Source organism: Giraffa tippelskirchi, chromosome 1 (assembly GCF_054371585.1).
Source record: "Giraffa tippelskirchi isolate mGirTip1 chromosome 1, T2T-mGirTip1v1.2.pri, whole genome shotgun sequence".
NCBI classification, from domain to species: Eukaryota; Metazoa; Chordata; class Mammalia; order Artiodactyla; family Giraffidae; genus Giraffa; species Giraffa tippelskirchi.
The window spans coordinates 107,601,634-107,626,657 of NC_137275.1; the positions used below are offsets into that span (position 1 = coordinate 107,601,634).

The 25,024-nt window shown below is 43.7% G+C and overlaps 1 protein-coding gene and 2 long non-coding RNA genes across 3 annotated transcripts in view; 2 read left to right on the forward strand and 1 right to left on the reverse strand.

The window, feature by feature from the left end:
• The window catches only part of LOC145505889 (neurotrypsin-like), a 73,595-nt gene extending 68,968 nt beyond the window's left edge, over positions 1-4,627 (reverse strand). The window contains 1 exon segment of the mRNA XM_081489118.1: positions 4,085-4,627. Within this exon segment, the coding sequence (XP_081345244.1) occupies positions 4,085-4,577 (493 nt within the window). The 5' untranslated portion in view covers positions 4,578-4,627.
• LOC145506990 (uncharacterized) overlaps positions 3,783-25,024 on the forward strand; it is a 41,167-nt gene continuing 19,925 nt past the window's right edge. The window contains exon 1 of the long non-coding RNA XR_014054490.1: positions 3,783-3,873. This is a non-coding gene — a long non-coding RNA (uncharacterized LOC145506990). The remainder of the gene's footprint in view (positions 3,874-25,024) is intronic.
• LOC145506785 (uncharacterized) lies at positions 3,882-10,277 on the forward strand. Its single transcript, XR_014054332.1, has 4 exons — positions 3,882-3,933; positions 7,000-7,539; positions 9,554-9,869; positions 10,153-10,277. It is a non-coding gene; the product is annotated as an uncharacterized LOC145506785 (long non-coding RNA).

Consider the following 25,024-nt stretch of genomic DNA (forward strand, 5'->3'; position numbering starts at 1 on the left):
TGTTAATTCTTCCTGTAGAAATGTCAAAACTAACCTGGCTCACATTCAGTTAATAAATCATATTCTGGTGAGCTAAGTTGGTATTACCCCACACTGGTCAAATAACAAGTGTGGTACCATTTTCTAAAACCACACAAAAAGTTACCATAGGCCTGCCGTATGTGCATGCATGCTAAGTTGTTTCTCCTTGCGATCCTACTGCCTGTAGCCCGCCAGGCTCCGCTGTCCATGGGATTCTCCAGGCAAGGATACTGGAGTGGGTTGCCATGCCCTCCTCCAAGGGCATCCTGACCCAGGGATCCAACCCAGGGATTGAACCTGCATCTCTTATGTCTCCTGCATTGGCAGGAGGGTTCTTTACCACTAGTGTCACCTAAATCTAGTAGGATTAAGTCACAGAATGGCAGATTCAGCTGACGTGACCACCCACCGCTACACAGCTTAGGTGGGTTCTGATGCCCTCCCCTGGTTTTCCCTGACTGTGGCAATGAGTTTTCAGTTTCCAAATGACCTTGACTGCTCATTAGAAATGCACATTCCTCAGCCAGATTCCGGAGATTACTTAAACAGGGTCTCAAGGCTAGAGCCCAGGTATCTGTATTTTAATAAGCCCCCCCAACCACCACCCCCGTGCCATGATTCTAATGCTTATTGTAAGAACTAACTCTCCAGGCTGATTCAGGGTATTCCAATCCCCCAACGATTCTTTTATCACTGATTTGCAAGTTTCACACACCCAGGGCCCAGGCATAATCTTCCTTGTTCTGAGACATTTGAGCCATTGGAGTGTCCACGCCCTGCCCCACTCACCTGAGATCCCCCTGCCACCCCTTCAACTAGGTTTCAATCAACTTTCCACCTTGGAGACACCAGCTTCCTCATTTGTCTCCACGCAGCCAGGTACATGAAAATCTAGCCTCCAGTACATTTTTCAAAGGAGGGATTCCGTTACAATTAATCTTTCCTTTTGTTCAAGCTATTTTTTGTTTAAAAAAGAAAGAGAATGAAAACCCTGGATATTTTCAAGCCATAAGAGACTGGAAATCACATGCATTGGGCCAAACATAGCTTCCTTTCTCTTTCCTTTTAAACTAGTCTTTAAGCTACAAAAATAGAATCATTAGGCTTTTCTACAGGCTTCCCAGGTGGCTCAGTGGTAAAGAATCCACCAGCAATGCAGGGGACACAGGAAATTCGAGTTCGTTCCCTGGGTGGGGAAGATCCCCTGGAGGAGGAAATGGCAACCACCTCCAGTCAGTATTCTTGCCTGGAGAATCCCACTGACTGAGGAGCCTGGCAGGCTACAGTCCATGAGGTCAAAAAGAGTTGGACACAATTGAGCAATTGAGCACACAGACTTTCTACACGTTTATATAATTAAAGAGGAAAATGAGCTATGGAGTGAAATGTGCACTATCTTATAATGTTCCTATAAGAATTAAATGAGACACTGGAGAAGGAAATGGCAACCCACTCCAGTATTCTTGCCTGGAGAATCCCAAGGACGGCAGAGCCTGGTGGGCTGCAGTCTATGGGGTCGCACAGAGTCGGACACGACTGAAGAGACTTAGCAGCAGCAGCAGCAGCAGAGGATGATGGAATCACTAAATGGGAGCATCTCCCATTGATATCTCCAGTTCTAGGTTACTTCTAGAGTCAAATGTAAACCTAGGGCCTCAAGGAAGACCACACTTCCTCTTGGTAGGAACCAACAGAATCAATTCCATGAAGACTTCGCATTTTTAAATTAAAATATTCTGTGAGGAAAAGAAACATGGTATAGACACAAAGTGGGTTTTCTCACTGTGCCAGATGGGGAGACCACCTAGAACATGTAAGACAATCCTTATCAGTTCCTGGGTTACAGTAAAACTGATATTTCAGAAAAAAAAAAAAAAAAAAGAATTAAATGAGAAAACTAATATATAAAATGCTTAGCTCAGCATCCAACACAGAATGAATCCTCAATAAATCCTACCTGTTAACTATCAGGCTGGGCTGTTCTGGTACGTGCTCAGTGCTAGGAAAGTCCTTTGAATACATCTATCCCCAAACTGCCTTCTTCCAGATAAGGAAATCAAAGCTTGGGGGTTAAGAGTCCTACTCAACACTGTATAGCTACTGGCTGAGCCAAAGTGGACACCAGTGCTCTCCAGAGCACAATTCCATATTCTTTTCACCACACCATGATAGCTTTGTTTACACTCCTAACCGAATGTAGAACCAGGACAGCCATAGTTTCAGAACATGTCAGTCATTTTAAGGCATGACTATGCCCCGTCAGAAAGTGAGGAGTGAATGACAGACAGCCTGGAAAGTAATTAAATCATTACAGAGCCAGCAGACTGTTTTCCTGGTTCTTTTTTGGGGGGTGGGGTGGGGAGGGAGTGTATTTATCTCCCATCTTGGGGGGTTTCTTTTGCTTCTCTTGTGTTCAGTCAGGCACTTTATTTCAGGAAGTACACACTATTATGCAGTGCTTAGAGTTTTGTCTAGTGAGAATTAGCTATCAGCATAAAGGTATCTATCCCAAAGAGTCTGTACTGATGTTAGGTTTAATTTTCTTTTCAACACAAGAGGGTGGGGAGAATGAACCGCCAAGCTATTCTCCTCATTCCGAATGTAAAATTTAAAAAATTATGTGTTAAACAGAGAACAATAGATCACTACAGTGTTTTAACTTTGAATTCCACTTATTTATATATATATGTATACACAATAGGAAATATGAAATATAATAATAGAAAAATGAAAAAAGTGTCAGTGTTTGCTAACCATGAGCTTTTACTACAAATAAAGAGTGAAACAGCACTAGGGCTGTCTGCCTGATATCACCTCATATTTTTTATAGCCACATTGGCATTCTGTCTGTGTAACAAGTGTAGCGATGACTTCATTCTCTAGGATGAAGGATAATGGATCTTAACCTTCCTATCACTTCCCTTTAACTCAAAGCACTAATGCAACTGAAGGTACATATAAATAAAATTTTATGAAGGGAAAGAATGGCCCTGTGAAAGTTTAACCTCCAAATCACCAAAAGGTACAAAGTACAATATATCTCAGAATCACAATTAACAAAGCCCCTGCCACAAAGCTTGGATGGAGAGCTGCCAAAAATTTTTTTTAAGGAAAATCTAAACTTTGAAGAACTTTAGGGTTTTTTTCCACAACTATTAAAGAAAAAAAAAAAAAGCCCTAATGGTAAACAAAACGCCACCAACTCAAAACAAAGCACTGTTCAAAGGCAGATGATTCACTTACATTAAATCTACTAATGTGATCTTTCACATTAATTAATGTGAAACATCTTACCAACTTTATCTCTTTACCAACTAATTCCGGTTTTCCACAAATAACATATACAGTTGAATACTGGCATTCTTGAAAACAGCACTTGACTATATCAAGTTGCTTCTTCCCTAGAATAGTTACTATTCCTATCTTTTGCCTTTCTTCTCCACTCACTGATATTTACCACGCTGTGCCCCAGAACATGAACATCATTTGACAAGTCACATTTGGGCCCAGAAAGTTTGCAAAAACCTTTTCAAATACATGTCAACTGCGGGCAGAAATTGAGCGGGGGGGTGTGGTAATTGATTGTCATATTAGATTTAATATTTCCCTTTCCAAAACAGGTAATTAGAAACTATCTTCTCTTTTACTTTGCCACTTCTACGTAAATACGGCACCATTCTCAAGGCAAAGCTGATGCAGAAAACACACATCCACGCCAAGCGCGCGCGCACACATCCCCTTCCCCTCCCCCCACACACATCACAGTGGCTGGAGACAAGCCCGCAGCCCGGAGACAAGCCGTCACCCAGGAGCCCGAGAGTGCACCACCCTCCATTGAGACTGTCACCCCAGGTAACCGCACACAAAGCGCGCCTCGCTAGTTCACAGTCACGGTGCCAAGGTACTTGGACGGTAAGTCCGTGGCCGTCCACCTTCACACAGAGCGAGGCAAACCCGCAACCCCACCCGCTCTCACTTTCTCCTCCAGGAGCACCTAACGCGCTCGCCCACCCAGGCGGGCTCCCCGCCGGGCCCCGGTCGCCGCCGCTCCGCGGCCACTCACCCCGTCTGCAGTCGCAGTAGCCCCAGTCCACCTTGCCGCGGGCGTCCCCGTAGAAGCACCAGGGTCTGCCCGCGCCGTCCGGACTCCGGCAAAAGTTGTGGCGCTGCCCTCGCAGTTGCGCCCAGCCCGCCGGGGGCGACCGCGCGAGGAACGGCGGCACGTCTGCCCAGCGCAGACAAGGAGCGCCGGAGTCTGTCACGTTGGCCCCGGGCGCCCCGGCGGGGCAGTCCCCGGGAGGCGGCCGGGTCATGCGGAAGCCGTGCGCGCGCGAAGCGCGGAGCGCCGGAGGGGGGTGCAGGACGCGCGGGAGAGGGGGCGGCGGGGGCGTCTTCTGTGGCCGCCGCTGAGTGGCAAGGTAATAAGGGTCCTGGGGACCCCGAGAGGGCGCATGGTGATAGCGGTGGTGGAGCGGATAACCGAGGACCGAATCAAAGCTGACCACGCCGGGGAGCGCCCCGAGAATCAGAGCCACCGCGAAGTGGGGGAGCTTCATGGTGCCGGAGCCGCGGCGTCTGGTCCATGCTCCCCGGCTCCGCCGCTTCTGAAGGGGAGGCGGGGGAGGCGCTGCGCGTCCCCGGAACCCCCGCTCCAGCCCCCTCCCGCCCTCCCGCGCGCGGACCGCCTCCCGCCGCGGGGCCCGCTGCCGCGCCCCTGCTCGCTGCGCTCGGGAGCGGTCCCGGGCGGGGAAGGCGTGCGCTCCGCGGAGCCCTGGCTCGTAGAGAGGACCGGCCAAGAGAAGGCGCCGACCCGGGGACTCTGCCCTCTGGCGGCGGGCACAGGCGCGCGGTCTCGCCCCGGAGCCGGGCTCCGCCCTGTCCTTGCCGGGCTCCCGCTGTCAGCGCGCCGGGCCGGGCCAGACCAGCTCGCTGGCACCCCGGCGGCCTCGGGGTGCCTGAGCCAAGTCCGAGGGTGCCCACGCGGGGGACGGTCTTGGCTGCTCTTTGCCAGCAGCCGACACCACCACAGCCTTTCCGTCTGGCGGCTGCCAAACCTGCCACCAGCCCCTGCAGCCCACCTCTCCTCCACCCCTTTGCCGCGCTTCATTTCCTATGTTTTGAAATATTTATAAGTGTGGATGGGTTTAGTCCCTTGAAGTCCCGGGGTAAAAGCTATCAAAGCCCACTTGGAATGCCGAAGCCATTTTCCTGAGCTGTGAGCTCCTCAAGGACAAGACCACATTTCGTTTCCTTTATCTCCCAGTGCTTAAAACTTAAAACCGCGGGCCACACTTATTAGGCTCCAATAAACATTTGCTGAAATTAAATTCCTGAACCGACCCAGGGAAAGCAGGTCGAGCCTTTCTACTTCCTGCCACCCACTCTCCACCCGGTGCCCTGAACAACACCAGTTGTTTGGTTATTATTGGGATTCAGTGAAGCCCTCTTAATACCAAATTTCCTTTCTAGCCAGAGAAGATTTCATCCGTCCGGGTCTCCATCCTATCCAAAAAGCCCATCCCTCTAACACCTGCCTCGTTTTGGCCGAGCATGGGACTTGAGTTAAGCCTACTCATTTGCCTCTCCACAGTGGACTCTGTCCACCGGCAACTCTATAGCTGTTGGCTCGACCTTAGGAAAGCCTTTTCAACAGCTCCCCCGATTTGCACTGCCCCACTTCCCCGGCCAGAAAAAAAAAAAGTTGGTTTAGAATCTTTTTAAAAATCCCTGAAGCTGGATGTTTTAGGGATTTCCCCCTTCAGTTGTTCCTGACTATGCCACGGAAGTTAAACAAGAAACAAGGAAGGCCAATAAAAAAGGTAATGTTTTACATCCTGGCATAATCGTGTTGAAGTGTAGGGGAGACCGGCTGCCCCACAGTATACTGTTGTTTAGTCGCTACTCTTTTATGACCCCATGACTCTTTTGTAGCCCACCAGGCTCCTCTGCCCATGGGTTTTCTCAGGCTAGAACCCTGGAGTGGGTTGCCGTTTTCTTCTGCAGGGGATCTTCCTGACCCAGGGATCCAACCGGAGTCTCGTGCATCGCAGGCAGATTCTTTAGTGCGGAGCCACCTGGGAATCCCATCGTACACTCCTCTGAAGAAAACTTGAACATTAAATGTTTATTGTTAAAACCTAGTTTCAGTTAGAAACTGAATTAATTTCCTACCCCCAACTCAAATAATCTTAGTTTAACCATTCTGAATCATATTACTGTTTTCTTAATTTTTCACCCCTGTTAATGAAATATCTGATTTTTACTTAGAGAAGTGGACAAATGAACAATATTAGGCATCCAGGAATGTGTTTATTAAATCTTTATTCAAGATGTTTTTGCTCAAGATGCTTTTACCCACTGTTTCATTTTTTTTAAACTTACACTTTTCTGATTCCAAAAGCATAGTTAAAACTGTACTTGGCGAAGAAGCGTAAAGTTAAAATACATATTTGGGGGAAGTTGATTTACTTATTTTAGTAGAGGTCAGCAGAATTCACCAATCACAGATTTTTTCTTTTTTTTTTTACTTAACCATTGATTTGTACACTTTATTTTTTTAATTACTTCTTTATTTTTATTTATTTGTCTGTGCTGGGTCTTGGTTGTAGCACATGGGCTCTAGTTCCCTGACCAGGGATTGAACCCAGGCCCCTACAGTGGGAGCACGGAGTCTGAGCCACTGGACCATCAGGGAAGAATCACAGTTTAGTCAGTTCAGTCGCTCAGTCGTGTCCGACTCTTTGCAACCCCATGAACCGCAGCACGCCAGGCCTCCCTGTCCATCACCAACTCCCAGAGTTTACCCAAACTCATGTCCATCGAGTCAGTGATGCCATCCAGCCATCTCATCCTCTGTCGTCCCCTTCTCCTCCTGCCCCCAATCCTTCCCAGCATCAGGGTCTTTTCCAATGAGTCAACACTTCGCATGAGGTGGCCAAAGTAGATTCCGACAAATCATAGATTCTTTGTCTATTATAGGTGACAGTTCTAAAAGGAATCACCCCTTTTCTTCAAAACTGAGTCTCCACCTTCTGCCACTCACATGATGGTCCAAGAAAGGCTCGCCCTGGGATTCTGATCGGCCCGCTTAGCCCTGCTTCTCTCCTTTCTCTGCATGGCTCCTACACCCAGGGCTTTCACACTTGCTGAGAGTCTGGAGGCAGACCTGGTCCCAGTGTACCTATGCACCTTGGAGAGAGGAAAATAACAAGAAAGAAGTGAGTAGAAGAGAAGATGGTTGGAACTGAGCTCCCAAGAATAGGGACCCTGGTGTGGCCTCTTCTCCAGCCCGTTTTACACCTAAGAGGAACTGACAATTTTCCAAGGTCTACTTAACAGTTAACAAGTTATGAAGCTGATTCATACGAAGTGGAGTTATCCACAGAAAATTCCACATCTGGATGTAATCGCCTCCATTTTAAAGCGTACCCTTTCCGAGATGATAAAACAGCATGTCTGTAATTGGACTGTGAAGTCAAGGGCCTCGATTTGGGTTTTGTCCTCTATTTTACAGGGAAAGTATGACTTAAACAGACCTGCTCTTTATGTATTACTCCGCCCTCCTGCTAATCTCTTCCTTCCCTCTCTTCCTTCATTCCTCCTGGCTGCTACCAACATGCAGATGTTTAGGATTTCCAATTCCCCATCCGATGGAATGGATTCCCCTTCCCTGATTTGCGTTTCTCCCTCCTGCCTCTGTCACATTACACTGCCTGTGTTGGGGGCTGGGGGAGAAGCCTCCCTCCACCCCGGAGAACCACCACCTAGCCACCGCTCCTCAGCCGCTCCTCACCCTGTCACACACAGCAAAGCCAAAGGAAAGGGGGCGGCAGCTCCATCGTGTTACAGCTGCAAGAAGCCCACTGTGGATGCTTTCTCTGCTTTCCAATCCCTTCAGCAGCGCTAAAGGAGCCAGGAGAAGGAACAGAATGAAACAGATGACACTTGGCAGGCATTTCCCAGCACAACCCTTCAAAAGCCCCATGAGGTCCCCCAGTCTCTCTTGTCACCTCTGTAACCTCCAGTTCCATCAAGCAACCTGGGTGACAAAGGCTCAAGAGCTCAACTATCCCCAGCCTCCCAGCCAAAAACCTAAAAAGGGAAGTGAAGAGGGGTGTCTCCCTGCCCACCTCACAGCAGGGAGGAGGTGCAGCCTTGGGGGTGGAGCCGGGCGCGAGTATTGAATACATGTGCATACCTGCACTTTACTGTGGCAACTGTGTTATATAGGGACATTTGGTTTTATGGTCGTTTAGGGGATCATTATGCTTTACCTACATAATGGACTGAATATACAGAGTTCTAAAGCCAATACACCAAATAACTTGGATAAGTTCCATGTACAGTTTGGGTACTGCCTGTATTTGGAAAAGCAAAATGCAGTATTTACTTGAACAATTCCAAGTGCAAAAATATTGTTAAAAAAGAAACACTGGGCATTGTTCTTTCACATAAAAGCAAAAATATATTAAATAATATCAATAACATAAGTCCATGTCTAGGGACTGTGGAAGATTTAAAATTATAAGACATTATCAGGCCTTTGGTCAAGGGGGGGTGGATACAACAAAAGAACATATAGTATTTAGTTAAAAGTTCTGGAAAATAAAAGAAAGGTCCAGAAAACAAGTAATGAATTGCTAAATGAATGGCACAGTGGTTTGGCCAAAGGGGCTCTGCTTGACTCATTGTATTCATAATGCTTTTAAGAGGCATTTGATCTCTATTTTCCTTATTGTTTTAAATAGAATTTTATAAAACAGAATACTTTTTTGTTTCCATTTATTTTAGAAAGTTCATCTAACCTTGGTGTAATCCCTACCTGGAAATTAATTCTGTAGGTTCATTTTCAGGCTTACTCAAATTATACATAGGGTATATGAAGAATATAGATGTAAATATATAGATTTTCATTGTTGTTTTGTTGCTAAGTCATGTCTGACTCTTTTGTGACCCTATGGACTGTAGCCTGCCAGGCTCCTCTGTCCATAGGATTTCCCAGGCAAGAATACTGGAGTGGGTTGCCATTTCTCTCTCCAGGAGATCTTCCCGAACCAGGGGTCAAACCAGCATCTCCTACATTGGCAGGAGGTTTCTTTACCCCTGCGCCCCCCCAAAAGAAAAAATGTTATTTTGGCCTTGAAATATCTTAAGCAAGTTCCCTTAGTTTCCTAAGTCAAAGGCTCAGCATCTTCAAAAAAGGGATAGTAATCATGTTTCCAAGATAGATCTGATGGGGGGAGGTAACTGAGATAATGCCTATAAACTGATGAGCAGAGCACTCAGAAAGTGCCAACTATAATGCGGTAGATTAGCCTCAGTAACTGCCTTTGAGTTTTAACTCCTCAGAGTAAGTCACTCTGTGAAAACCTGCCTCCACAAAGCAGAAAATCCCCTCCCTACCACGCCCCTGTCCCTTGCTGCCCCCCAGCATCTCCCCTCTAAGATGGAAGACAAATATGCAGCCACCCTAGCTTCACTCCCCTGAACACTAGTCCTGTCTGATGGGTTTTCTCTCTCCTCATCCCCACAGGTTTGGTCCCTGAAAGCCAAGGCACTACGGACAAACCCGAATGAACTTTCTGGTCAACCCATCACTAGATATTTTGAGTTAAAACTCTTTTCCTGAGCCGTCTGCCTGAGGATAATGAGTAGTTTTCAAATCTCTCAGTTGCAAGTGAGCTGTGGTCACTTGTAAAAGGAGTAAACAGATAGAAAGAAAAACCTGGCTAGAACTGTTTGCCGGTGATCTGGGAAGCACAGAATCTCCGTGTTGAAAAGGACTTAGAGCCCCAACTCTGTCAAATGCAGGAAACCTTTCTAGAATTTCCTAACAAGTAGACTTCCAGGTATTTTTTAAAAACTATGGGTGGGGGAAATTTCTACTTGGAAGCTAGCTCACTCTGTCTCTAGAAAATCCAAATTGTTAGGAAAATCTTCCCATCTACTAAGCCACAAGTTGCCTCCAGGTGGAAACCTACTTTATCCAGCTATGATGCTGGTTATACTCCTACTGATTTAGAGTCCAGCAGACCTGGGTTCAAATCCCTATTAAATTTATTAGTTTCCTGGCCTCCGGGGGGGGCAGTGGTATTAAAGAATCTTTTCTCCCCAACTTCTTTCACGTTCAAGAAAGAGATCTCCCCATTTGGAGTGTGCAGATCCAAGAACGGCAATTGATTCGCATTACTGGACTCCCTTAATAGTATTATTGTGGGAGGTATGAGTCTGTATAAGAATAAATGTTCAATGTCCTATTTTCCCTCCTTTTGCTTACTGTTTTCCCTACTTCATCACTGGAATCTTAGGGACCATAAAGTTGAGATTTGGACCTGGGTTGAGGTTGAAAGAGAGGGAGAGAAGCAGTTTAGCTGTTTAGTTGTTTGCCTACCTGGTGGCTCAGATGGTAAACAATCTGCCTGCAATGCAGGGTACCTGGGTTCTATCTCTGGGTCAGGAAGATCTCCTGGAGAAGAGAATGGCAACCCACTCCAGTATTCCTGCCTGGATAATTCCATGGACAGAGGAGCCACAAAGAGTTGAAGTCATGAAGAGTTGGATACGACTAAGTGACCAACACTTCCACTACTACTAGGAAACTACTTTGGGGTTTGGGATCAAAGCCTCAGCTAATTGTAAAAGTCTGCATTTGCCCGGCTTGTATCCTATGCATCAACGTCCTCCGGGGAACTCATTGCCTGAGGATGGGGGAGGGTGGGAGTGGAGATAGGATTTAAGGGTCCTGGCTCCCCACTCATCCATCAATCACTGCTAACCTCTTCGAAAATAGAGTTTCCCTGTTTGTAATATGGAGATAACTCTATTTTACGAAGCTGCAAGAATTAGAAACAGTATATTAAGGTCTGGACAGTGAGCACATGACTATCATTTAAGTATGTAAAGACAATTATCAGGACAAATATGGCAGTAAATGGCAACTCATAGAATTAAAAACAATACCTCAGATATTATTTACCCATTGCAGATTTCAATGGAAAAAAGTCACTCTTATTCCACATACCACACTATGATTACATTAACTTTTCCATAGCTGCATAATATGTGGTTGTTACACAATAAACACAGTCACTCTTGTATTTGAGTTTACTCTTTTTTGTTTGTTTGTTTGTTTGTTTTGAGTTTACTCTTAAACTTTTGTCTGTCTGACAGAATTCCCCATAGCCATTAAAACCCTGTTCAAACTATGAAATCTTCCCTAATCAAATTCTGCTGTTGAAATATGGGTTAGCCTGGCATGCCGTACACACAGAATTTCTACAGTCACAATCACATTGTTCCAGACTTGTTTTCATTGTAAAATCCCCAATGCAAAGAATTATGCATTCTATAGTGATTGGTCCTTACATGAAGCCAATAGGCGATGGAGTATTATTCGGCACTGAAAAGAATTACTCAGCATGAAAGATGTGGAAGGATCTTAAAAGCATATTACTAAGTGAAAGAAGCCAATCTGAAAAGACTATATACTATACGAGTTCAACTATTTGACATTCTGGAAAAGACAAAACTGTTGAGACAGTAAAAAGATTAGTGGCTGCTAGTGGTTGAGGTGTTGGGGCAGCAATGAACAGGCAGAGCATGGAGAATTTTTAGAGCAGTAAAAATACTTCATACGGTACTATAATAATGCATCCACGTCATTATACATTTGTCCAAACACATGGAATGTATACCACCAAGAGTAAACTGTAATATAAACCATGGACTTCGGACGATTATCATGTATCAGTGTAGGTTCATCAGTTGTAGCAAATATGTCACTCTGGTGGGGGATGTTGATAATGGAGGAAGCTATGCATGAGTGATGAAGAGGATATATGAAAATCTGTGTACCTTCCCCCTCAGTTTTGCTGTAAACCTAAAACTGCTCTAAAAATTTTAAGTCAAGTTTTTAAAAATGTCACCCAATGAACAGTGAGCAAATGAGATCCTCAAATAAAATGCAAATGAGCTTTTAATGCTTTTTTATAATATGATAGTGTAGTGTCTACAACAGAGACCACAAACTAGCCACCACCAAAATGGACATGCCATCTAGATATATTTTGTTTAGTGAAATGTTATTTTAATAATTGAACTTTATGTATTATTTAAAATCAGTAGCTCATCCATGAAATTATGGATTACCAGCCTTGTATGTGTGCATGTTAGAAAGCTTTTGACTGCAAGTAAAAGACACTTCAACTCAAATTGGCTTAAAGTCAGGTATTTTCAAGGATTATATGATCCCATTCAGTAGGAAGTACCAAGCAATCCAGGTTGATTGTTTCGGTGCCTAACCACACCTTTGAGGTGGCAGGCTCTTTATCTCTCTGTTTGGCTATCTGAGTGTTGGCTTCATCTTCAGACTGCCAACAAGGAACAAAACATTACATCTAGATAGAGGTCATGTCCAGAAGAAGAAAAGAGATTTGTTCTTTCTGTGCCCCTTTTCAGGAGCAAAATAATCTTTCCCCAGAGGCTTCCAAGGATTTCCCCTGACACTTTGTAGGCCATTCCTGGGCCACATGCCTGCACCTGTGGCTTCCCTGGTGGCTCAGTGGTAAAGAATCCACCTGCCAGTGCAAGAGATGCAGGAGGCACGAGTTTGATCCCTGGGTCAGGAAGATCCCCTGGAGAAGGAAATGGCAACCCACTCCAGTATTCTTGCCTGGAGAATCCCATGGACAGAGGTGGCAGGAAGGCTGCAGTCCATGTGGTCACATAGAGTCAGACACAACTGAGCATGCATGCACACCTGTTGCTGCAACAATCATTGACTGAAAGGATAGACTGAGCTGTGATTAGCTTGGACTAATTATGTGGGAACTTGGGAAGAGATCAGCTAATGTATACTACAAGTTGAAAAAATCAAGAGCTCTGGCACTATCACAACCCTAGTTCCCACACAGTGACAAATGTCTATGGCTATTTCCATCCTTAGACTTAGGGAACGGTCCTCAATTCACCATGGGTCCTACCTGCCTGGACTTTGTAAGCATTTGAGTTTACTATACCTGGTTTATACTTTTTTATCTGGCAGCAGCTTCATGCTAAATTATGATATTTCACAGATATTTTAGCCTATGGATTCTGGAGACACATGATAAATGTCTACAGTGACATGATAGTGTTTTGTCCCACAATTTAGTGGTTTAAAACAATAAGCATTTATTATCTCACAGAGTTTCTGGGAGTCACGAACTTGCGAGTGGCCGAACTGGGTGTTTCCGGCTTAAGACGTCTTACGAAGCTGCAGTCCAATTGGTGATGGGACTGCAGTTATCTGAAGGCCTGGCTGCACTAGAGAAATTGCTTCCCAGATCACTCACAGGCTGTTGGCTGAAGGGCTTAGTTCCTCAGCACATGGAATTCTCATCAGGCCATTCACAATAAGGCATTGGCTTCCACCGGGGCCAGTGATCCAAAAGAGCAAGAGCGTGACCAAGACAGAAATCACGAAGATTCTTATGACCTAATCTTACAACTGATACACTGTCAATTCTGCCATATCCTATTGCTCACAGAGTAAACTAACTGTGCTACGGTGCAGGAGGGGTGTGAGTTCCAGGGGGTGGGGACTGCAGGGGGGCACTCTTTGAGACTGGCTACTATAGTTGCATTCTGCAAAACTGTTCTATGCAGGAAATTTATATATATATTTTGGAATTTATAAAGTACTTATTTATTTGGCTGCATCACATCCTAGGTGCGGCACACGGACGGGATCTTTGTTACATTGTGCCAGATTGTTGCAGAGCCTGGACTGTCTAGTTGTGCCCACAGGCCGGGTTGTCCTGCAGCATGTAAGATCTTCATTACCCAACCAGGGTTCGAACCCGTGTACCCTGCATTGCAAGGCAGATTCCTAACCACTGGACCACCAGAGAAGTCCCAGACAGGGAATTTAGACAGATACTTACTTGCTGTGTGACTACATGAATTTTCCCAATGCTAAATATCTTGGAAGTGCATTGTCAATTAAACAATCACTTCAGTGAAACATAGGGTCAGCTGTAAGCAAAGGTGTCTTAATATACCTAGAATTACATCTTCCACTCTACATTATAAGCTAACTCAGTCTTGTTTTTTATCTGTCTGCAAGGGGAAAAAAACCAAAAGATTTTATCAATGAATTCAGGGCTCCAAACTCCTAGTAAAAGACTCCCAAAGTGTACCAGCTGCCTGATAAGACTTAATGTATCAACCAGTGTGGAGATATTAACATTGTAACAGGGACAAAAGAATGCATGGAATGGACAAAGGATTATGGGCTTTCAGGCATCCCCTGAACTGAGTCCCAGGAGAGCAGGAATTTGGATAAGGAGGAAGCCTCCTGCAATTGTACCACATGTAAGGCTGTCCCTAAGATACTGATAAAGAAAAAGAAACATGAAACGAAAAAAACCCTGGTTTAATTTGATGAGAGCACTTCTCAGTTGCCTCAGTGGTGAAGACTATGCCTGCCAAGCAGGAGACCACAACAGATTTGATCCCTGGGTTGGGAAGCTCCCCTGGAGAAGAAAATAACAATCCACTCCAGTATTCTTGCCTGGGAAATCCATGGACAGAGGGGCCTGGTGGGCTACAGTCCATGGAGTTGCAAAGAGGCAAACACAACTTAGTGACTGATCAACAACAGCAATAACAATTTGATGAGGAGATCACAAAACTTCTCAGTTAAATTGTATTCGCCACAACTCCCAGAATTTTGTAATACAGTGAAGTTTCTTGTCCAAGAAATTTAAGCTTCACACATTGCTGTTGCCTTCCTACACACCCTCAAACCAAAAACCCCAAAGCATTAAAAAGGCTCACACTCTTGCATAACACTGCTATAAGAACTAGAGACAAAATATGCTCGTGGAGCTGAAATCAGAAAGAATTTCTTTTCTCCCCCTTCCATAAAACAGTTACGTTGTGAAGTACAGTTTGCCCTCATTTGGAGACTGAAAGATAACAGTTTTGAAACAGAGATTCATTGGCAGTATTTATAACTGAGTTGTGTAATAAACTCGGGGCATTAAAAATATGACGCTACTCTAGACTAGTCTTTATTTTTAGAAGGCTTAGAAAACCTCTATCCAGTGTTAAAAGTCTCTACATATGACGAAATGTTCTTTGCTATCCCATGGTCATTAGGAAAATGAAATACAGTCAGTCAGTCAACAAGAAAAACAATACTAGGCACACAGTATCAGTTGTGTTGGAGCTGACTCCTGGGCCCGAGCAAAGGCAACTTCATGGATGTTTCTGGGTTCCATCTAGGAACCTGAAATAAGAAATGTTAACTAACAAGGTTTTGTTCTGTAAAAGAACAGCTATTAATGTAATGCTTATGTCTTGTGGACTGTTTGTCTTCAGAAATGTTTTAGGTAAATTATTTCAGAGACTCAACAATAACTTTGAATAATATTAACCTTTGGAACTTAACTAGCTCAACAGGGCATAAAATAATGAAGGCAGAAAGAAGAAATCTGTTAAGAAATCAATCTCTTGAAGAGTTTTAAAATGCTCCAACGCTGGAAATCAACACAAAAATCTGAGCAATAACATTAGTTTTAAGAATATAAATAATGACATAATTTTGGTTCTTGATTGTGATACATAATAGTGTTTGAAAGTTCTGATTTTATACTTCATAATTTTCTATATTCTTTTATTTTCAAAATATTTTTGATAAAGATTTACAAAGAAAGCACAGAGGGCACATTTAGTGGAATCCAAGTGAGCACTTAAAAATACATTATTTTTCATAATGAATTTTTCTCAAGTTGTTGGATGGATTTGTGCTGGGCTTATGTAAGCTATTGAGTGAGGTACTGGATCTTATTCATTTCTGGATCCTCGTTACTTAGTATAAGCTTTTCAATAAATATTTTCACTGACCCTAGTCTCTTATCTAGTTCTCTTGATGGTTAGTTGTTTACCTTTGTGAGATGGTTGCCTAGAGTTAAATGCACAGAAGGCAGTGAAATGCAGAGTTTTTTCCCTGCAAGTTAAAAGAGTTTTTATGGAAAATGTTAATAAAAACAAAGAAACTGACTTTATTTAGAACATTTTATTTTGCTACAAATATGTATCTTCCCATTATATTTTCTTTTTCATGCCCTTAGATGATAGATTGGATTAGCAATTCTAGAGGGACTGTGACCAAATAATTTTTAAGCATCTGGAGATGAATTTGAAGCAATGACAATTTTTTAAAATGTTTTTGGTGATCAGAGTAAATCATATGCTTTGTTGCTCAGTTGTGTCCGACTCTTTGCAACTCCATGGACTGTAGCCCGCCAGGCTCCTCTGTCCATGGGGATTCTCCAGGAAGAATACTGGAGTCAGTTGCCATGCCCTCCTCCAGGGGATCTTTCCAACCCAGGGATCGAACCTAGGTCTCCCACATTGTAGGCAGATTCTTTACCATCTGAGCCACCAGGGAAGCCCATCATACAAGTGCAAAATCAATCATGGAACTCACACAACCACACTGTATCCCTCCTCCTATTTTGCAAATACTGGAGAATGCTGCGATTTCAGTTTTTATAAACTTCACTCTAGTCCACAGGTCTCATGAAGTTGCAGGATATTAAACAATCTTAAGAATGATACTGAATGAAAAAGAAGTTGTTCTATATAAATCAGCAAAAATGAACATATACAATGTTCAGGAAAAACAAGTAAATGGATCCAATATTTCAGGAAGTTATAAAGTTAAAAAAGAAATGTTATTAATAACATTGCTGTATTTAAAGAAGAAAGATATGGTATTAACGATGCTGCTGTAGATGGTCCCTGACTTATAGTGATTCAACTTAATGATTTTTTAACTTAATGGTAGTGCGATATGCATTCAGTAGAAATCATACTTCAGATTTTGAAGCTTGATCTTTTTTTCAGGCTAGCGTTACATGGTATAATCTCATGATACTTAGTAGGAGCAGCTGCCTTCACGATCACGACAGTAAACAACCAACATACGTTAATAACCATTCTGTCTCCACATAGCCATTCTGTTTTTGACTTTCAGTACAATATTCATATACATGAGCTAGTCAACACTTTATTATAAATTAAACTTTGTGTAGATGGTTTTGCCCAACTGTGGGCTAATGTAACTGTTCTGACCATGTTTAAGGTGAATGAGGCGAAGCTCTGATGTTCAGTAGGTTAGGTGTATTCAATGCATTTTCAACACACAATATATTCAACTTACATTTATCGGGATATAACCCCATGGTAAGTCGAGGAATCTCTGTTGGCAGTCGAGGAATATCTGTATTTCAAAGATAAACTCTTATTCTATAAACTTGACTATTCCTAAATCTAAGTGATTCCGTAGGAGTTGAGAATTTTTATGGTTGCTTACTTTAAAAACAGGGCTTCGCTGGTGGCTCAGTGGTAAAGAATCTGCCTACCTATGCAGGAGACTCAGGTTCGATCACTGGGTTGGGAAGATCCCCTGGAGAAGAAAATGGCAACGCACTCCAGTATTCTTGCCTGGAAAATTCCATGGACGGAGGAGCCTGGTGGGTTATGGTCCATGGGGTCACAAAGAGTTGGACATGACTGAGTGACTGACAACACTAATACTTACTTCAAGGACACTCCTTGGTGATGATTAAATTAATGCAATAACAACATAATACCTGGCATACAGTAGGTTCTGGATAAATGATGGCTATTAATATTATGGCCAAAATTATTGGTATTAAAAAATAAGTACAGAATAGGACATCTTAGGATCAGGGGAGGTGCAATGAAAAAGAACAGGGCTTTTCTGTACTACTTTGTTGACTTTGGCCCCAGATCAGGCCATCAGACTGTCTTCTGAGATCGAGGTAAGAAGGAAGTTTGGACGTGGTTTACAGAAGTCACGGGTTCACTAACAGTTAGACTCAGCCTGCCCAGGAGCCAGGTTAACATTAGGCACTCTGGTTTCAAGTGGTCAATGCTTAAGAGCAAGCACAGTAGTCTTCTTCCAAGCAAAAATACTGATCCATAAACCTAAATGTTACCTGAAAGAACTCCTACACTTCTCTATTTATTTTGCTGTAAAGAAAGACAAAACAGATTGCTGGTTTCTGGAAATTTTAAGGAGCTCACCCTAGGCTTCTGCGTGATTTCTTGACTAGTATAATAACAGGCCAAAGGAATTGGTTTCTGAAAGGTGGCGGAGTAGAAGAACGTGCGCTCATCTTCTCCTGTGAGAACTCCAAACTTACACCTCGCTGCTGAACAACTGTCGACAGGAGAATGTTGGATCCCGCCAAAAAAAGATACCCCACATCCAAGGGCAAAGGAGAAGCACCAACAAGACAATAGGAAAGGCGAAATTGCATTTAGAATCAAATGCCATACCTACCAGAGACGCCCGGAGGGCTCAAACAAAACCTTGTGTGCACCAGGAGACCCCACAGAGACTGAGTCAGACCTGCCTATGAGTGTTTGAGTGTCTCCTGCAAAGGTACAGGTCAGCAGTGGCCTGCCGCAGGGGCAGGGGCTCTGGATGCAGCAGACCTGGGTATGGCATAAGCCCTCATGAAGGAGGTCACCATTAATCCCACCATAGAACTACTAGAACTTACACAGGACTGGGGACACAGGCTCTTGGAGGGCACAAACAGAAACTTGTATGCACCAAGACCCAGAAGAAAGGAGCAGTGACCCCACAGGAGACTGACCCAGACTTGCCTGTGAGTGTCCAGGAGTCTCTGGCAGAGATATGGGTCAGCAGTGGCCTGCTGCAGGGTCAGGGTCACTGACTGAAGCAGTGCTTGCAGGGGACTTTTTGCAGGAGGTCACCAATATCTTCATTACCTCCACCATAGTTTGGCCTCAAGTCAAACAAGAGGGAGGGAACACAGCCCCACCCATCAACAGAATATTGGATTAAAGATTTACTGAACATGGTCCCGCCCATCAAAACAAAACCCAGTTTCTGCCTCAGTCAGTCTCTCCCATCAGGAAGCTTCTATAAGCCTCTTATCCTTAACCATCAGAGGGCAGACAGAATGAAAACCACAATCAAAGAAAACTAACCAATCTGACCTCACGGACCACAGCCTTGTCTAATTCAATGAAACTATGAGCCTTGCCGGGTAGGGCCATTCAAGATGGATGGGTCATGGTGGAGAGTTCTGACAAAATCTGGTCCATTGGAGAAGGGAATGGCAAACCACTTCAGTATTCTTGCCTTGAGAACCCCATGAACGGTATGAAAAGGCAAAAAGATAGGACACTGAAAGATGAACTCTCCAGGTTGGTAGGTGCCCAATATGCTACTGGAGATCAGTGGAGAAATAACTTCAGAAAGAATGAAGAGATGGAGCCAAAACAACAACACCACCCAGTTGTGGATGTGACTGGTGATGGAAGCAAGGTCCGATGCTGTAAAGAACAATATTGCGTAAGAACCTGGAATGTTAGGTTCATGAATCAAGGTAAATTGGAGGTGGTCAAACAGGAGATGGCAAGAGTGAACATCAGCATTTTAGGAATCAGCAAACTAAAATGGACTGGAATGGGTGAATTTAACTCAGATAACCGTTATATCTACTACTGTGGACAAGAATCCCTTAGAAGAAATGGAGTAGCCCTCATAGTCAACAAGAGTCCGAAATGCAGTACTTGGATGCAATCTCAAAAACGACAGAATGATTTCTGTTCGTTTCCAAGGCAAACCATTCAATATCACAGTAATCTAAGTCTATGCCCCGACCAGTAACGCTGAAGAAGCCGAAGTTGAACGGTTCTATGAAGACTTACAAGACCTTCTAGAGCTAACACCCAAAAGAGATGTCCTTATCATTATAGGGGACTGGAATACAAAAGTAGGAAATCAAGAGATACCTGGAGTAACAGGCAAATTTGGCCTTGGAGTACAAATTGAAGAAGGGCAAAGGCTAATAGACTTTTGCCAAGAGAATGCACTGGTCATAGCAAGCACCCTCTTCCAACAACACAAGAGAAGACTCTACACGTGGACATCACCACATGGTCAAGACCGAAATCAGATGGATTATATTCTTTGCAGCTGAAGAAGGAGAAGCTCTATACAGTCAGCAAAAACAAGACTGGAAGCTGACTGTGGCTCAGATCATGAACCCCTTATTGCAAAATTCAGACGTAAAATGAAGAAAGTAGGGAAAACCACTGGGCCATTCAGGTATGACCTAAATCAAATGCCTTATGATTATACAGTGGAAGTGAGAAACAGATTCAAGAGATTAGATCTGGTCGAGTGCCTAAAGAACTATGGACAGAGGTTCATAACATTATACAGGAGGCAGGGATCAAGACCATCCCCAAGGAAAAGAAATGGAAAAAGGCAAAATGGTTGTCTGAGGAGGCCTTACAAATAGCTGTGAAAAGAAGAGAAGCTAAAGGCAAAGGAGAAAAGGGAAATATATACTCATTTGAATGCAGAGTTCCAAAGAGTAGTAAGAAGAGATAAGAAAGCCTTCCTCAGTGATCAATGCAAAGAAATAGAGGAAAACAATAGATGGGAAAGACTAGAGATCTCTTCAAGAAAATTAGGGATACCAAGGGAAAATTTCATGCAAAGATGGGCACAATAAAGGACAGAAATGGTATGGACCTAACAGAAGCAGAAAATATTAAGAAGAGGTGGCAACAATACACAGAAGAATTACACATAAAATTATACACATGACCCAGATAACCACTATGGTGTGATCACTCACCTAGAGCCAGACATCCTGGAATGCAAAGTCAAGTGGGCCTTAGGAAGCATCACTACGAACAAAGCTGGTGGAGGTGATAGAATTCCAGTTGAGCTATTTCAAATCCTAAAAGATGATGCTGTGAAAGTGCTGCACTCAATATGCCAACAAACTTGGAAAACTCAGCAGTGGCCACAGGACTGGAAAATGTCAGTTTTTTTTCCAATCCCAAAGAAAGGCAATGCCAAAGAATGTTCAAACTACCACATAATTGCACTCATCTCACATGCTAGCAAAGTAATGCTCAAAATTCTCCAAGCCAGGCTTCAACAGTACACGAACCATGAACTTCCAGATGTTCAAACTGGATTTAGAAAAGGCAGAGGAACCAGAGATCAAATTGCCAACATCCACTGGATACGGAAAAAGCAAGAGAGTTCCAGAAAAACATCTACTTCTGCTTTATTGACTACATCAAAGCCTTTGGTTGTGTGGAACACAGCAAACTGTGGAAAATTCTACAAGAGATGGGAATACCAGAACATCTTACCTGCCTCCTGAGAAATCTGTATGCAGGTCAGGAAGCAACAGTTAGAATTGACGTGGGACAACAGACTGGTTCCAAATTGGGAAAGGAGTATGTCAAGGCTGTATTTCGTCACCCTGCTTATTTAACTTATATGCAGAGTACATCATGAGAAATGCTGGGCTGGATGAAGCACAAGCTGGAATCAAGATTGCCAGGATAAGTATCAACAACCTCAGATACACAGACGATACCACCCTTGTGGTAGAAAGTGAAGAACTAAAGAACCTCTTGATGAAAGTGAAAAGGAGAGTGAAAACTTTGGCTTAAAACTCAACATTCAGAAAACTAAGTTCATGGCATCCAGGCCCATCACTTCATGGCACATAGATGGGGAAACAATGGAAACAGTGAGAGATTTTATTTTGGGGGGCTCCAAAATCACTGCAGATGGTGACTGCAGCCATGAAATAAAAAGACGCTTTCTTCTTGGAAGAAAAGCTTTGTCCAACCTAGAGAGCGTATTAAAAAGCAGAGACATTACTTTACCAACAAATGTCCTTCTCATCAAAGCTATGGTTTTTCCAGTAGTCATGTATGGATGTGAGAGTTGGACTCTAAAGAAAGCTGAGCACCAAAGAATTGATGCCTTTGAACTATGGTGTTGGAGAAGACTCTTGAGAGTCCCTTGGACTGTAAGGAGATCCAACCAGTCCATCCTAAAGGAAATCAGTCCTTAGTATTCATTGGAAGGACTGATGCTGAAGCTGAAACTCCAATATTTTGGTCACCTGATGTGAAGAACGGACTCATTTGAAAAGACTCTGTTGCTGGGAAAGATTGAAGGCAGGAGGAGACAGGGACGACAGAGGACGAGATGGTTGGATGGGATCACTGACTCAGTGGACATAAGTTTGAGCAAGCTCCAGGTGTTGGTGATGGACAGAGAGGCCTGGCATGTTGCATGCCGTGGTGTCCATGGGGTGCGTCCATGGGGTGGCAAAGAGTCAGACACAGCTGAGTGACTGAACTAACTGACTGAAAGAAATTGAAAGAATTCCCTTTCCTCAAACTCTGGTGGATAATCTTCCTAGGCTCCCATGCAGGCTGTTCTTACCTTCTCCCTCCTTTCTCCAGGCCTTCTGCATCATAGCGACTCCATGAGAGGTATCTGTTGTTGTTATTTAGTCGCTAAGTTGTGCCTGACTCTTTTGTGAGCCCCATGGACTCCTCCGTCATGGGCTTGTCTAGGCAAGAATACTGGAGTGGGTTGCCATTTTCTCCTTTCCGGGTCTTTCCTACCAAGGGATCAAACCTCCATCTCCTGCACTGGCAAGCAGATTCTTTTCCACTTAGCCATCAGGGAAGCCCAAAGGTACCTGTGTTGTTGTTCAGTTGCTAAGTTGTGTCTGACTTTTTGACCCCCATGGACTGCAGCATACCAGGCTCCCCTGTCCTCCACTGTCCCCCAGCATTTGTTCAAGTTCATGTTCATTGAGTCAGTGATGCTATCTAACCATCTCATGCTCTGCTGCCCTGTTTTCCTTTTGCCAAGGTACCTGTATCCTTAGCCAATTTTTAATAGGTGACTTTTCCATCAGAAAAGGGTGGTATTACAATTAACGTGATCATTCAGTTGCATTTATTAATTTTTCTTAATGTCAGTAAACAAACTTTTATCATCTCTGTTACAAATCTCTAAATAAGGGGATGCTGTGTAGCCTGGTGGATAGCACACAGACTGTCAACCATAGGGCGTTATATCAAATTCTCCCCAGCCGTTTAACAACTCAGATCTTTGCTAGTTTCTCTTCGAGTTGCATCTGGAGGTGTCAGCACCACCTCAGAGTGATGTTGTGCAGGAATAAGAAAAATGCTGTGCTGGCTACTTCATGACCACTGAACAGATGGTACGTTTTCTGTTTTGTTTTTTCCCCCTTTTTCTAACCTCATCCTTTGTTCAATATTATTGAAGAACTAACAGTTTTTTCCTACCAAAGCATGTTGAGTCAAGATGCAGTTTTACAATCCAGACTAAAACAGAACAGTCAGGGAAGGCTGCTACACATCCTTGAGAACATGCTAACCTTTCAAAAAAAAACCAAAACCCTTACCCAGTGTGCATTTGTGGCTCTGAAATCTGGTAAATAATGTGTCGTTAATTAAAACCTCAGCTTCTTTGGGAAAGAACTGAACTTCCTTTGCCTTTTAAATTGGTAGACAAAGGAGTTCAGACCAAATTAAAGTGTTGGTAAGCCTTTGAAACATAAAACAAGTAAGATATTACCTCTAAGGACTAAATTATGCACTGATACTCTTTTGGGTTCTCACACAGGAATTTTAACTTTTTTTACTTTATTAAAAATCTAAGATATGTAGGCCATTAAATTTTATCTATGTAAGTTTGTTGTTCTTGTTTAATGAAGGTATCAGTGGTAGTCATTTCCCTCTTCCTCTTGAATTAGAATACCAGCTGTGGTGACTGTAACACTGTAGTCTGGGTTGATCCCTGGGGTTCCTTACCTACTGCTGTAGCCACAGCAAGGGTTTTTTTTTACCTTTCTTTCTGGAGCACATGTTTGTAAACCAAAGTTTGCTGACATTGAGTATCACCCAGGTTTTAGCTCTTGTCTTCACTATTATAGGGGCGCTACACCCAGGGTTGCCCTCTTTTCTCTACATCCTCAAAAATGCTGTTTTAATGGATTCTGTCTGATCTTCCTGAATCTTCTCTGGATCAGAATTAGCTTCTACTTTAATCTTCCCTTTAAATTCTCTTTACAGTTAAAGAAACTCCATGTGGCCTAGCCTGCGAACTTTGTCTTGGACTTTTTGTCCTTTGTTTACTTTCTTTGGCCACATTCCTTTTCATTGCTTTTGTTGTTGCTGATTTCTTCCCCCACTGTATCAAGTTCACTGATATTTCAGGCCTCTCATACTTGCTACTCCCTCTTCAAAGAATGCCCTTCTCTGGGTCTTCACAGAGCCACACTTCAACTCTTGGGTCTCAATCAGATACCACCTTTCCAGGTAGTCTCCAAATCTGCACCCTCTAGCTAAAAACTCATCATCACCCTTCCCCCAGGTCACTCGCCATCCCATTGAACTGTTCTCCTTCCTTGACAGCACCTACTGCTGTCTGAAGTGATCTTTGTCTTTAACTGTGTTTGTTGTCTGACTCCACACTCAGGAAGGTAAGCGCCATTAGGGCAGGAACCTGTCACTTCTGCTCTCCACAAAATCCCTGGTGTGTAGCACAGTTCCCATAGAGGCTTCATGAATAATTTCTTGAAGAAATAAGTGAATGAATCAATGACTGTCTTCATCCTCTTCTCCATCTACTTCAGTTCAGTTCAGTTCAGTCGCTCAGTCGTGTCTGACTCTTTGCGACCCCATGAAGTGCAGCACACCAGGCCTCTCTGTCCATCACCAACTCCCAGAGTCTACCCAAACCTATGTCCATCGAGTCGGTGATGCCATCCAACCATCTCATCCTCTGTCGTCCCCTTCTCCTCCTGCCCCCAATCCTACCCAGCATTAGGGTCTTTTCCAATGAGTCAACTCTTCGCATGAGGTGGCCAAAGTATTGGAGTTTCAGCTTCAACATCAGTCCTTCCAATGAACACCCAGGACTGATCTCCTTTAGGATGGATTGATTGGATCTCCTTGCAGTCCAAGGGACTCTCAAGAGTCTTCTCTAACACCACAGTTCAAAAGCATCAATTCTGCGGTGCTCAGCTTTCTTCACCGTCCAACTCTCACATCCACACATGACCACTGGAAAAACCATAGCCTTGAC